The sequence below is a fragment of the Clavelina lepadiformis genome, chromosome 6 (genome assembly GCF_947623445.1).
Source record: "Clavelina lepadiformis chromosome 6, kaClaLepa1.1, whole genome shotgun sequence".
NCBI classification, from domain to species: Eukaryota; Metazoa; Chordata; class Ascidiacea; order Aplousobranchia; family Clavelinidae; genus Clavelina; species Clavelina lepadiformis.
In genome coordinates, this window is record NC_135245.1 from 13,364,963 (window position 1) to 13,380,443 (window position 15,481).

General features: G+C 36.8%; 1 protein-coding gene across 4 annotated transcripts in view; it reads left to right on the forward strand.

Moving 5' to 3' along the window:
* Nucleotides 1-4,539, forward strand: part of LOC143461634 (cell adhesion molecule Dscam2-like) — a 58,988-nt gene extending 54,449 nt beyond the window's left edge. For 3 of the 4 annotated variants that reach the window (XM_076959419.1, XM_076959421.1, XM_076959420.1), the window contains one exon: nt 3,129-4,537. In XM_076959419.1, the coding sequence (XP_076815534.1) occupies nt 3,129-3,438 (310 nt within the window). In that variant the 3' untranslated portion in view covers nt 3,439-4,537. Of the gene's footprint in view, nt 1-3,128 lie in introns of all 4 variants that reach the window. The other variant, XM_076959422.1, reaches the window with a different exon arrangement.
* The last annotated feature ends 10,942 nt before the right edge of the window (nt 4,540-15,481 follow it).

A 15,481-nucleotide genomic window follows, 5' to 3' on the forward strand; every position in this document is an offset into this window, starting at 1 on the left:
TTAGACCATATAAATTTAAAATTTTGCGAGGAGCCCCCAGACCAACCTTGGATAGATTGCTTTGATTGCACTTTCAATTGACTGCTAGAATTTTCACGGGGCAGATTCATTGAGGATGACTCTCTTTGTTCCCAGAAGTATTGCATCTATTCTGAATTCTATGCGACTTGTCAATTATGTTATACATTTCTTTGAAGTAAACTTGGTCACGCTGAATTAAATATCAAATAATTGACTAAAGACGTTCATGTGATATGGATTGGATAAAGAAAGCCGAAGATACACAGATCTTACGTGAAAAGTGGGTCATGCTGAGAAAAATATTGGGAATCAATGGAGTAGGCAATTGACTTCTTGGTATCTTTGCCATTTACGGCCTGGTAAACCAATAATATCTAAAGGTTGCATTTCTGCTCGATTCAGCAATGGATTTAATTTGTCGCATTTATATAAGGTTTGTACATTGTAGGTCTCAAGTTTTCAATTTTCTATCAAAGGTTTTTCCAGACATTATCGTCGTAGCCTAATGTTTTGTGGGCTTTGAGAGTTGGAAGTCATTTGGAGATTGAATCTTAATTTTTGTCTGTTTTGATAGGACTATCGTTTAGATATCGTTATAGTTTTAATGTCATTAGTTTTCATAATCATGGAAATTCAACTGTGGGTGATTATACAGTTCTCCCCATTGCCCTGTGCTAATTGTCATAATTAGCCCTAATTCCTGCGAAATTCTTATGCAGATCTGATATTATAGTGTTTTAAGTGTTCTATTTCGTGTGTTTCACAACAAACCCTGTGCTATATTTTGGCCGTGTTTAGTATACGCGACCCATTTCTCTTACTTCCGAATTACGTCAACCATTGCTACAGTGCTCAGTGCGCCTCTCTCAATGTTCATTTTTTTTGGCAGCGACTCAAAGGATCTCTTTTAATGAGTTTTATCCATCGGTATAGTCACAGTCGAATTGGCACACTGATGATCTCAATGATTTTGATCACTGATGATTTTGCATCCGTATTGATAGTAGTATTAATTACTACTCAACTGTCAACACTGTTTGATTAAGTGAAAGAGACGCCTACAACTCAGGATTAGTTCAGATTCTGAAAGAGATGACAAAGACGACCCAACATTTGTAAATGAATTCACTAATGGATCCCTGAAATTCGTTTCAATAGACCGGCTGGAACTGTATTTTATGCTTGCCACAGTTTCACAAACCAACCAGGAGTTTAATGTGGGAACAAAAAGACAGGAAATGTCACATACGCTGCCAACTCCGTCAACGTGACTTCAAACAAACTGTGTACTACTCCTATCAAGATGGATCTTGCCGAATTCTCCTTAAAACCTTCGTTTTCCCGTTCACTGAATAATATATCTGTCCCTACTTCAAGCCGTCAGGCAAAGGCATTATGCTCTAGCTTTTAAATGACGCAGGACAGATCTACCACCTAGTAGAACTTCTTTCACCCTCTATCACACATGGAAGAATTGCTCAAACTTTTTGTCGGACTGCGTTTACAGACTGTCACAGTGTGGTGCGGCTCGTAATCAAAGTGCATCGACGCGACAATACTTTTACCAACTCTACTTGGCAAAATCACGGAGAAACAGGTCTTTCTTCCGTTAACGGGTTTCACAGCAGAATCTATAAACCATAGGTACGATTCTCTCTTCATCTCTTTACAGAGCACACCATGTGAGCGAGCGGGCAACAAAGCTTTTGCAGACGGCCGTCGGCTGACAATGAATCCACCTACAACTATTTTCAAGATGTAGCTCACCAAGCAATTCTTAACCTAACTACGTCACATTCACTCTCAGCAATAACCATTCGGGAAACGAGCAAAACCTCAATCCATCCAAAAACATTTCATTCCTTTTGTTACTCCTAAATGCAATTCGTGATGCTATAACTTATGGATCATCTTGTGATGTTTTACTTTTAAATTTAATACCTACTACGTACACTTTCACACTTTAGAATAAATATTAGTAATCTATACACCAAAACATACTATTCCATGTGATGCTTATTATGCTGTCATATGAGGTTCTACCAAGAGCATACTTTTTTTAATAGCCAGAGGAACGAGATAGTGTGCTAATTGTCATAATTAGCTCTTATTCCTACGGAATTCAGATCTGATTATATTATAATGATATTGGTTTTATACTTTGTGTGTATAACAACAAACACTTTGCTATATTTTGACCGTGTTTAGTATACGCGACCCGTTTCTATTACTTCTGAATTACGTCAATCGTTGCTACATTGCCCAGTGCTGTGCATTTCTCAATGTGCAGTCTATTTTTGCAGTGATATTGAATGGACCTGTTGTTGTGCAGTGATATTGAATGGACATATTGTACTGTGATGCCCAACTAGTTTGTTAGTGGTTAAGGAACGCACATATCAATGGAGTTAGATAAACTAATATAATAGAACAATGAATGTAATTAATTACAACCAAGCATCATAGTTAGCACACTGATAGTTGGCATAGCTACACAACCAGCATGATAATCCTTATCTGGTAGTGCTAGCTCTTCTCACACTCAAGTGGTGAGTCCAAAGTAGCAAAGTGGCCAAGGTCCAGGACACAATGAAGGCCAAAACGGTGCTGGGTATACTACTACAATGTACTGTGTTGCACCATCTTACTATGCCATAGTTTTACCCGAGTCAGCTTGAAACTTAAATCTGTTAATAATCTTTTTTCCAAATCTCGAATGATTCTATTTGCGGTGTACAACTCCTATCACTGGTTTGCTGCACTGGTTGGCTTTAACAGTTATACAACTTGGTAACTTTTACACCATCGTATCAGGCTATTTTTTTGTCAGACTTGAGAAAACACGTCGTCTGAATACCTGTTGAAGGGCCCTAGGTTTGATTCCTTACCTTCCCAGCTTCCTGTGCTACAGAGCTAAGCACCTAGTAACACACTCAACTAAAAGGTTAAGCCATCTACTTGTTGTTGAGGGCCCGTAACGATATCAACGTCATTGTACTTCTGTGTTGTATACTGTGCCACTCTTATGTTTTTGTGCCACATGTATAACACTGTATTTTTATTTAATCTGTTAAATGTAATGTTGATTTGGGTTTTATTATTTACAGACAAAAGAGTGAACCGGTGATACACAAAGATATAGAAAAAAGCTTACATCAGTTCCCAGGTTGTAACTATTATAAAAGATCCACAAGAGGAACTGGATTGTTTTCAAGTTACAGCAGGCATTGCATAAAACTTAATGAGGAAATATGTGATTCTTTGACTGACTGGAGAAACTCTAGTTTAAATTCATACAATTTCCAACATAGCGGGATCTGTATTGAATTGCAAAATATGGGTAATGAAAGTACGATTTGCACAAACCCGAATGAAGATGTATTTTTAGAATCTTTTTTAATAGATGTGGTGAAGTAGGCCATAGTTTCTGACGATGTCATGTAAAAGAAGAGAAAAGTTTGACATACGAGTCGTATGCGTTGTCTATGTTTCGTTTGGGCGTGAGTACGAAAAATCAATCGTGACATTGGCTTATTCTGATTATCATCTCATCTTTCTTCTTTCAGTTTTGATCATAATTAATTGTTACCAATATAATACCTGACCCAGAACGTTACCGGGGACCATCATCGCGGTTGTGTAAAGAAAACAAAATTAGTCTTTCCATTTGGTTTCGTTTGCATGTGATCAGTATTTCTTGACATTGGATTTTCTCATCATGCTTTACCATAATTTGCATTCGATTTAGCGAGAACAGTCATTCTCATGTACTCGATTTGCATAGAATTTTTAATGATGAAATTAAAGAAGATGAAGAAATTTTTTTAAATCCTAACATTCGAAAGTTATTTGCTTTCCATGAAAGTGGGGAAGATGGTGACATTTATGGCGACTGAGGATACGACAGTGAAGATTACAATGAATAAATAGAGTGACTAATTTAGTTTTGTATTAATTAATATTTAATATTAATATCATTTTAGACAGCACCACTCATATTTATAAAAAAAAATAAATGTTAGGATAGCATTTCGTAAAGTAATTTTTTACCTTAAGGAATATTGTCAAAGATACATGTATTTCGAGACATTTTTATTGTGATTTAATTTGATTCATTTTGCTCATCACCTGCTTTTGTTAATATGAGTAGGTTTTTTTAATCTATTATTATCATATTTTTTAGTGATATGTTTAACTTTTTCATTATCATTAAATAATTATCCATAAAAACATTCCCAAAAGAAATTATGAGCAAAAAACATTTCCGGTCACCAGCAATAGTCATTTTGAAATATTCGCCTCCATTGAAAACACCCAATGTTGGATCTTGTATAATAGCATGTACAATATATTCATCAATACTTGCAGGATATATTGTATATATTGAGTGAAAGTAAAATTCACTATTTTTAATAATAATCTTATTCCTCATGTTTTATATTATCATATATAAAATATCTTAAATTATATAAACAACTTAAAAATAAAATATCTGATAATATAAAAGGTATATTAGACCAGCTGATAAAACAAATGCAATTTTGAAAATAATAATAAAAATGATGATTTTATAGAAAAATAAAAAATTTGTAATTTTGAAAATACTAATAAATCTAAAAAAGTAGAAAATCTGGTGGTTCAAATACTAATAAAAATGGATTATCATATGAAGCAATAACAGATTTAACAAACAAATTAAAAGTTTTAGATTACATAGGAAATCATATTTTCATATAATCCAAATAAATGTCCAGATGAGTGTTTTATTAATGAAAATACAGAAAACTATATTTCTTATTTTAAAAAAAAATTCAACAAACAAATGGTTCAGTTTGTGAATAAATAATTTGAATTTAAAATTTAGCAATATAGTAACGCATTTCGGGAATATAAAATTATCTATATGTAATGTCTATCTATTCTATCAGAATGGTTTAAAGATAATTGTAAAGTGGAAATCAAATATTTAAAATTAACAAATTTTCTGTATGTTGGGGAAATAGTAAAACATATAAATATGATATTACTAATTATAAATAATAATTTCTGAAGTCTAAAAATAACTTTAAATAAAATATCTTTAATATAAAAAGATGAGTGAAATTTCCAAAGTAACTTTATTCAAATAAGCTTTGAAAAGTTATTCAAAATGATTGACTCTTATGAGATTGACATCGTTTGTAAAAAACATCGATTAAAAGAGCTGAAATTTACGAAGAATGCTAAAGGAAATGAAATACGGTTTTCGAGTTCTATTAGCCTGGTAATGCTTATTGGAGCTTATAAATCAAGAAGTGAAAATATAACTCAGCTTTGGAGTTAAAATGATGACAGAACAATTTTCAATCGAATAATGAGTCGTAGGAGGTATCAGCAAATGATAATCGGATGTTTTGTTGTTAGCAGATGTATTTGAAAAATTTAGAAAACCTTGTCTTCAATATTATGAATCCCTTCTTATTATTTTACAGCACCTGGTTTATCATAGGATGCAATGCTTAAAAAGCCTGAAATCAATTTAAAATTAATGTCTGATATTGACCAATATTATTTCATTTAAAAAGGTATAAGTGGTGGTGTTTCGTATATTGCTAATAGATATGCTAAAGCAAATAAAAAATGCTTAAAAGGTTATGATTATATCAAAAAAATCATTAAATTAAACTACATACTTAGATGCAAACAATTTATATGGTTGGGCAATGAAGCATAACTTAACCTTCAGTAACTTGGTCATCAGCCATAGCAAGTTTCTTTCTAAAAAAAACAATCAATTTCTCAAAACTTCAAAATGTACTTCAGCTTATTTATTTAAAAGCTTTTTTAGTAAAACTTTTATTAGTTGTTATTGTTTACATAAGAACACCAGCACCACTAATACTTCCTAAAATAATTGGAATTAATGTTATGGAACCGGTAATTACTCCAGTTGTAATAAAAAACTGATGTTGTTTTTAAAAATAATTCTATTTTTTTATAATTTTTAAACATTTTCTTATAACACCAAAATAGTTTATGATATAAGTTGTATAATTTTTTTAATTCAGAAATTTTTTCATTTGTTAAATACTTACTAATATGATTAAATCCGATTTCAATCTTTTATATTAACGAAATTAAATTAATTCAAAAGACAAATACATATCACCATTACCAGGACACTTTTCAATAGATTCATTATGCTCAATTAAAAATTCATGAGATGGATTAGGATATAATGTATCTACTGGCTGACAGTTCACCCATATTCACCTTCATTTGACTGATAACCGGTAAGACAGCGGCAGGCTATAGACAAAGGCGCTGTCCAAGTGATTATGTGTCGCGTGATTAAGTGTCCAAGTGATTATGTGTCGCGTGATTAAATGTCCAAGTTATTATGTATCGGTGATTAAGTGTCGCGTGATTAAATGTCGGTACACCGGATAAACTGCCAAAGTTGAAAATTTTTTTCGTCTAAAACGTTTATTGAATTAATTAATTATTTATCAATATATTGTTTATTTGCGGCATCTCCATTATCTGTTGGATTAGAAACTCCTTTTATAAATAATGAATTCAATTAGACTATAGTTATCATTGTTAAAAGACTTTATTTTAAAAGATGCATCTGCAAAAGTACTAAAAGAGGTTAAGCCAGGGTTATTCAACGGGGACGAAATCATCCCCCAGTGGGCGATTGTGAAAATTTTTGAAGTTGGGGGGCGACTTTAGTCTTTAAGGGGGTGGAAGACGCTGTTATCAATGCCTTCCAAGTTGTGATATATAATTATGTATCTGTCATTTACCGGGCTATTATTGCATAAGGTCATACTTGCTTTGTTTCTGATTGTTCTTTCTTTTTTGGGATAATTTCAAAACATATTGTACGTCGCAAGAAGCAAATATATTCTTAGAAAAATAATTAATCATAGGAGCGATTTTGACCCAGAACTCGGAAAAAGGGGTGACTTGACAAAAAAGCTTAAAGACCACTGGGTTAAGCCATGAATATCAGAATTTTGTAAATGAATAGTCTAATTCATACATGTCAAACTAACGGCCCGCGGGCCACATCCGGCCCGCTTTACAATAAAACTTGGCCCGCGTAGTTATTTGATACATTGAACTATTTCCGGCACGCAAGATCATTGTACAGTATAACTTGCTTTTTTCAAGCAAGAAACAAGATTATACTAATGACACATATATAAAGTATAAGCAAAACTTATGTAGCAGGTACGGTAAAAGGTTATACATCGCAAGCAACAATTACAACGCAACGTTTATTAAGAATACACATGTTCTAAGTCATAAAAAGTTTGATAACGACGTCAAAGCAACTGCACAAGCGTGGACATTTTTCATCAAAATCTATGGTAGGGGCGGGGTGAAATACTTTTGCATTGCTGCACACAGTTTTTCAATCTGCTGTTTGAAGGGGCCTTCATTTCGACGTTCCCATGTGCGTCTAGCATACGCGGTCCTCTTAATAGACCTGATAATTTCGTCTGGTTAAAAGTTTGGTTTTCAAACAGAATCGCGTTTCTATGTTTCCAAATATTTTGTTTTACTATTGTTAGCCAATAGGTTAACATGTCTGCGGACCCGAAATCTGGGCCACCTATTCCGTCGAAGTTTGTTATTGTGGTTGGATCGAAGTTAATATCGTCACTACCAGTTAGAATGTGCGCAACGCCTGAAGTACATTCCCAAACAGTGCTTATTTTTTTACATTTAACTATCGTGTGCAGGACTGAGTGGGGACCGTTGGCGCAAAAACGACATACTGTTTCCGTGTAGGGGATAAAGTTGGTCATATCATCTCGAGTAGGTAAGTCGTTCCATATTAACCTGTAGTTGAAAGTTTTTTGAGCGTTTGAGAGGAGTGAGTTGTGTACTTTGGGCCATGTCGATTGTTCTGGTGAATTAAAATAAGATTGTGGGTCACAATCGCTTATGATACGCTGGTATATTTTTTTACTTTTCCGCTTAGGATCTCTTGCAGTGAGACACGATGCTTCCTGATTATTTAGAGCATATGCTCATAATAAATTGATGGGGAGGTGGCATGCGGTGTACAATTATCAATCTGGATGCCGAGGAGGTTGGACAGTTGGTGACTGATCTGGTGTTCTATCGTGCGGTTTTCCAAAGACAGAACCTTGTTTTCTATTTTGTCCCTGCAAAATGGGGTGAAAGGTTTTAAATAAAACAAATCCGCATACACGGGAATATTGAGTATGTCATAACCGCCGTGTAGTGACGCTGACCATCAAACGCAGCAGGCATAAACGTTCGTTTAGCATTGTAAGTAATGTGGCAAATTGCTATGCTTAACTTCTAAGTAATGAAGAATATTGCCTCGCCTTGGCGAGGTAGAAAAATAAACTAGACTCATTATATTGCTCCCAAACACGGAAATCTTTAGTAAAAGGCGATATTTTATTGCGGGAAAAACAACAATAAAGAAAAAATATGTACAAGGCAAACTTTTCCAAAATCTACTTGCAAGATACTTCAATTGAACATGTCGGTGTTGGTAATTGATTTAAACAAATGACAATAACAATAACACAGATCTCGAAATCTTAGTGATAACACATTCGTAAATTGTAAGCAAGTACGATAAAGGTTGTACATCGCAATTAACAATTACAACAAAGTTTATCTAGAATTTACAAAAGTTCTAATTCATAAAACAGTTTGATAAGGACGTCCAAGCAACGGGACTAGCGTGGTCATTTGTCATCAAAAGCTATGGTAGGGGTGGCGTGAAAAACTTTTGCATTGCAGCACACAGTTTTTCAATCTGCTGTTTATAGGGGCCTTCATTTCGCCGGTCCCATGTGCGTCTTGCATAGACGGTCCTCTTAATAGATCGGATAATTTCGTCAGGGTTAAAAGTTTGGCTTTCAAACAAAATCGCGTTCCTATGTTTCCAAATTTTTTGTTTTACCACTGTTAACCAATAGGTTAACATGTCTGCGGACTCGAAATCTGGGCCACCTATTCCGTCAAAGTTGGTTATTGTGGTTGGATCGAACTTAATATCGTCCCTACCAGTTAAGATTTGCGCAACGCCGGAAGCACATTCCCAAATAGTGTTTATTTTTTTACATTTTACTATCGTGTGCAGCACCGAGTCGGGGCCGTTGGCGCAAAAACGACATGCTGTTTCCGTGTAGGGGACAAAGTTTGTCATATCACCTCGAGTAGGTAAATCATTCCATATTACTCTGTAGTTGAAAGTTTTTTGGGCGTTGGAGAGAATTGCGTTGTGTACTCTGGGCCATGTCGACCGCTCTGGTGGAGTCAAATACAACTGCGGGGCACTTTCGCGTATGATACGCTGGTATATTTTTTTAACCTTTCCGCTTACGATCTCTTTCAGTGAGATACGGTGCTTTCTGATTATTTCGAGCATATGCTCATAATAAATCGATGGGGAGGTGGCATGCGGTATATGATTGTCAATCTGGATGCCGAGGAGGTTGGACAGTTGGTGACCGATTTGGTGTTCTATCGTGCGGTTTTCCAACGACAGAACCTTGTTTTCTATTTTGTCTCTGCAAAATGGGGTCAAAGGTTTTAAATAAAACAAATCCGCATACACGGGAATATTAATTATGTCATAACCGCCGTAATCTCTGGGTCTTTGAAGAACTTCGATGTCTGCAAACGTATTATTACTCGTCAAAATGTACCTTTCAATTGTCCTGTTTATGGTCTCGGCTGTCTTGGTCGTTATGGGCTGGCTGAAGGCGTTGTATGAAATTAAAGGGAGTAATTTACTTCGAACCAATATGCACTTGGCATCAAAGGTGGAATGTACTTTTTTAAGGCGGGTCGCTTCTTTTTTGAGGTTTTCTAACGGTCGTGACCAAGTTATCGTAGGGTCGTAAGTTCCTATTGCTGTTCCTAATAATTGGAGTTGAGAGTTTGTCCACTGTATTGGCGGCAGTTGCGTCGTGGTATTTGGTTTGATTTCTGGGGTAAGGCCTTTGGATTTTGAGATATTGATTTTTAGGCCAGAGGCTTCGCTGAAATCATCCAGTAGTTTAAAAGTCTTTTCGGCGGAGTACGCATCTTTGAGGGTGAAGGTGGTGTCGTCTGCATACGCGACGCATTTTGTACAATACTTTGGGGTGGGACCCAAACCGTCTATTTCGACCGAGCTATTAATTGCGCATATTAGCGGTTCTACTGCCAATATGAAAAGGTATAAACTTAGCGGGTCTCCTTGTCTGACTCCTTTTTTTAAATGAAAAGGTTCAGATAAAAAACCGTTGTTGATTATCCTGGATTTCGCGTCAGAATACAAGTTTTTAACGGCAAGTAGGAAGCGAGAAGGAAAATGCATTCGTTCAAGCACCTTAAAAAGCCATGTGTGGTTGATTGAATCGAAGGCTTTTAAGAAGTCAATCGATATGAACAAATGGTTTTGGCCTTCATTTCTACTTTTTTCATACAGATCGCGAATCTTGATGATGGCGTCGTGGATCGATTTTTGGGGTTTTGCAAATTGGTTCTGGTGCGTAATATTGTTTAGTTTGCCTTTTAAAAGGTTAGTTAAAATTTTCGTGTAAAGTTTCAGATCGCAATTCAATAGCGATATTGGGCGGTAATTGCTGAGGTCATTCGTAGGCCCTTTCTTATGGATTAAAGTTATAACCCCTTCTTTGTTTGAATTAGTCGTACTTGCGTCCCTAAACCACGTTTTGATTATTTCAAGCAAGCCACCACCTATGATGTCCCAACATTGGACGTAAAACTCAATGCTGAGACCATCTGGGCCAGGTGTTTTGCCTTTTTTCATTTGTGTTAGTGCGGTGAATATTTCTTGGTCGCTAAGTTCAGCGTCTAACGTCTCTCTTTCATAGGGCGATAAATGGGCTTTTAAATGTTTCAAGAAAAACCGTTGTTTCTTTTCAGATGTTACTTCTTTCGAGTAAAGTTTGTTGTAAAATTTACGGGTTTCTTTCAATATCGATGGGGACGAGATGTGCTTTACACCTTCCGAGTCGGTTACTTCGGTAATTCGGGTTGACTTCCTATCTTGCATGAATCTTTGAAAAAATTGTTTGGTCGGAGTATCCAAGTTTCTTTGCAAACTTTTACGCAATTTCTTATCAGCGGCTTTTCGTTGGAAATCAGCCAGTGATTTTTTGGCGGCTAGGTAATCGTCGTAATTACATTTTGCTTGGGATAATCGTTCACAAACTAATTTATAATCGTTTTCAAGGCGAGTTTCTTCTTCCCTAGTTTCTTGCGCGATTTCTCTCGTGATTTCGATTATCAGGTCTTTAATCCTGTTTTTAATTTCCACCCACCATGCGGATAAATCTGGAATGAGTAAGGGGTGTAGGGTACGCCAGAGGGGCCATCTTTCTTCAAGCGTTTTGCGAAATTTGACGTTTTGAAAGACGTTTACATTATTTTTCCAGACTCCGCGGCCTCTTTTTTCTAGGGCGAAAGAAACGCAATTTGCTAGTAACATTTTGTGATCGGATAGAGGGTTTTCCATCGTTTGCAGACCGTCAACTTTTATTTGTTGGGATACATAAAAACGATCAATTCTAGATTTTGATGAACCGCTTTGCCATGTAAAATCTACATCACCATTTTTGGTTTGGTCATAGGGATCGTTGAGATCAAAAGCTTGGGTGAAGTTTTGGAGCTCTATTTTCGTTCTAGTACTTCGCTTTTTGTGGGGAGGGAAGCGATCTCGCTCTGGATCGTCGACAATGTTGAAGTCGCCCCCTATTATTAAAGGGACATTGGGGTTGACATAACCATAAAGCTTATGAAAAAATTCATTATTTTTCACGTAGTGTCCTACTTGAACGTTTGGGGCATATACGTTGATAATCTGTATTATTTTATTCGCTATTTTGACATTTGCGGCAATAACTCTTCCTTCGGCGTCTCTCCTAGTTTGTGCAAACGTAATTGCTGGGTGGTTTATCAATATCGCCGTGCCAGCATTGGCGTGTTTTTTCCTATTGGCTGCGTTAAATATGGAAGGGCCAACATCCCATTCGTTAGACCAGTTATTTACGTCCTTCGGATTGCATTTTGTTTCCTGTAAGAGGATTATTTGCGCTGCAAGTTTCTTGAGCGTTTCGAACAAGGCTTTCCTTTTAGATGCGTCGTTTAAACCTTGGCAATTAAAACTGATAATTTTTAAAAAGGTTGTCATTACAAGGGTTGGTTAAACTGGGTGTTATCAATGAGCGTTGGGGAAAAGACACCCGCATTTCATTCTTCAAGTGTTTTTTGCTTAAAGCTCTGGCAGAATCTAGCGACCTTATCAGCAGGCTCAAATAGTTACTTATCTCGAGTTTGATGCATGTTTTACTGTCGACAAGGGTTTTTGTGCGCTTACGCGTGGGCATGGACCGATAAGCGATAAGGCTTGCACCTGTTTGTGTCGAATAGCCACGTGGGTCCAAAGCTTTTGTAAAAAACGAAAAACGGCTTCGACAACAAAAAATCAACCTAACATAGGGTGAAAGGTTTTAAATAAAACAAATCCGCATACACGGGAATATTGAGTATGTCATAACCGCCGTGTAGTGACGCTGACCATCAAACGCAGCAGGCATAAACGTTCGTTTAGCATTGTAAGTAATGTGGCAAATTGCTATGCTTAACTTCTAAGTAATGAAGAATATTGCCTCGCCTTGGCGAGGTAGAAAAATAAACTAGACTCATTGTATTGCTCCCAAACACGGAAATCTTTAGTAAAAGGCGATATTTTATTGCGGGAAAAACAACAATAAAGAAAAAATATGTACAAGGCAAACTTTTCCAAAATCTACTTGCAAGATAGTTCAATTGAACATGTCGGTGATGGTAATTGATTTAAACAAATGACAATAACAATAACACAGATCTCGAAATCTTAGTGATAAAACATTCGTGAATTGTAAGCAAGTACGATGAAGGTTGTACATCGCAATTAACAATTACCGCAAAGTTTATCTAGAATTTACAAAAGTTCTAATTCATAAAACAGTTTGATAAAAGCGTCCAAGCAACGGGACTAGCGTGGTCATTTGTCATCAAAAGCTATGGTAGGGGTGGCGTGAAAAACTTTTGCATTGCAGCACATAGTTTTTCAATCTGCTGTTTATAGGGGCCTTCATTTCGTCGGTCCCATGTGCGTCTAGCATAGACGGTCCTCTTAATAGATCGGATAATTTCGTCAGGGTTAAAAGTTTGGCTTTCAAACAAAATTGCGTTCCTATGTTTCCAAATTTTTTGTTTTACCACTGTTAACCAATAGGTTAACATGTCTGCGGACTCGAAATCTGGGCCACTTATTCCGTCAAAGTTGGTTATTGTGGTTGGATCGAACTTAATATCGTCCCTACCAGTTAAGATTTGCGCAACGCCGGAAGCACATTCCCAAATAGTGTTTATTTTTTTACATTTTACTATCGTGTGCAGCACCGAGTCGGGGCCGTTGGCGCAAAAACGACATGCTGTTTCCGTGTAGGGGACAAAGTTGGTCATATCACCTCGAGTAGGTAAATCATTCCATATTACTCTGTAGTTGAAAGTTTTTTGGGCGTTGGAGAGAATTGCGTTGTGTACTCTAGGCCATGTCGACCGCTCTGGTGGAGTCAAATACAACTGCGGGGCACTTTCACGTATGATACGCTGGTATATTTTTTTAACCTTTCCGCTTACGATCTCTTTCAGTGAGATACGGTGCTTTCTGATTATTTCGAGCATATGGCCATAATAAATCGATGGGGAGGTGGCATGCGGTATACGATTGTCAATCTGGATGCCGAGGAGGTTGGAAAGTTGGTGACCGATTTGGTGTTCTATCGTGCGGTTTTCCAACGACAGAACCTTGTTTTCTATTTTGTCTCTGCAAAATGGGGTCAAAGGTTTTAAATAAAACAAATCCGCATACACGGGAATATTAATTATGTCATAACCGCCGTAATCTCTGGGTCTTTGAAGAACTTCGATGTCTGCGAACGTATTATTACTCGTCAAAATGTACCTTTCAATTGTCCTGTTTATGGTCTCGGCTGTCTTGGTCGTTATGGGCTGGCTGAAGGCGTTGTATGAAATTAAAGGGAGTAATTTACTTCGAACCAATATGCACTTGGCATCAAAGGTGGAATGTACTTTTTTAAGGCGGGTCGCTTCTTTTTTGAGGTTTTCTAACGGTCGTGACCAACTTATCGTGGGGTCGTAAGTTCCTATTGCTGTTCCTAATAATTGGAGTTGAGAGTTTGTCCACTGTATTGGCGGCAGTTGCGTCGTGGTATTTGGTTTGATTTCTGGGGTAAGGCCTTTGGATTTTGAGATATTGATTTTTAGGCCAGAGGCTTCGCTGAAATCATCCAGTAGTTTAAAAGTCTTTTCGGCAGAGTACGCATCTTTGAGGGTGAAGGTGGTGTCGTCTGCATACGCGACGCATTTTGTACAATACTTTGGGGTGGGACCCAAACCGTCTATTTCGACCGAGCTATTAATTGCGCATATTAGCGGTTCTACTGCCAATATGAAAAGGTATAAACTTAGCGGGTCTCCTTGTCTGACTCCTTTTTTTAAATGAAAAGGTTCAGATAAAAAACCGTTGTTGATTATCCTGGATTTCGCGTCAGAATACAAGTTTTTAACGGCAAGTAGGAAGCGAGAAGGAAAATGCATTCGTTCAAGCACCTTAAAAAGCCATGCGTGGTTGATTGAATCGAAGGCTTTTAAGAAGTCAATCGATATGAACAAATGGTTTTGGCCTTCATTTCTACTTTTTTCATACAGATCGCGAATCTTGATGATGGCGTCGTGGATCGATTTTTGGGGTTTTGCGAATTGGTTCTGGTGCGTAATATTGTTTAGTTTGCCTTTTAAACGGTTAGTTAAAATTTTCGTGTAAAGTTTCAGATCGCAATTCAATAGCGATATTGGGCGGTAATTGCTGAGGTCATTCGTAGGCCCTTTCTTATGGATTAAAGTTATAACCCCTTCTTTGTTTGCATTAGTCGTGCTTGCGTCCCTAAACCACGTTTTGATTACTTCGAGGAAGCCACCACCTATGATGTCCCAACATTGGACGTAAAACTCAATGCTGAGACCATCTGGGCCAGGTGTTTTACCTTTTTTCATTTGTGTTAGTGCGGTGAATATTTCTTGGTCGCCAATTTCAGCGTCTAACGTCTCTCTTTCATAGGGCGATAAATGGGCTTTTAAATGTTTCAAGAAAAACCGTTGTTTCTTTTCAGATGTTATTTCTTTCGAGTAAAGTTTGTTATAAAATTTGCGGGTTTCTTTCAATATCGCTGGGGACGAGCTGTGCTTTACACCTTCCGAGTCGGTTACTTCGGTAATTCGGGTTGACTTCCTATCTTGCATGAATCTTTGAAAAAATTGTTTGGTCGGAGTATCCAAATTTCTTTGCAAACTTTTACGCAATTTCTTATCAGCGGCTTTTCGTTGGAAATCAGCCAGTGAT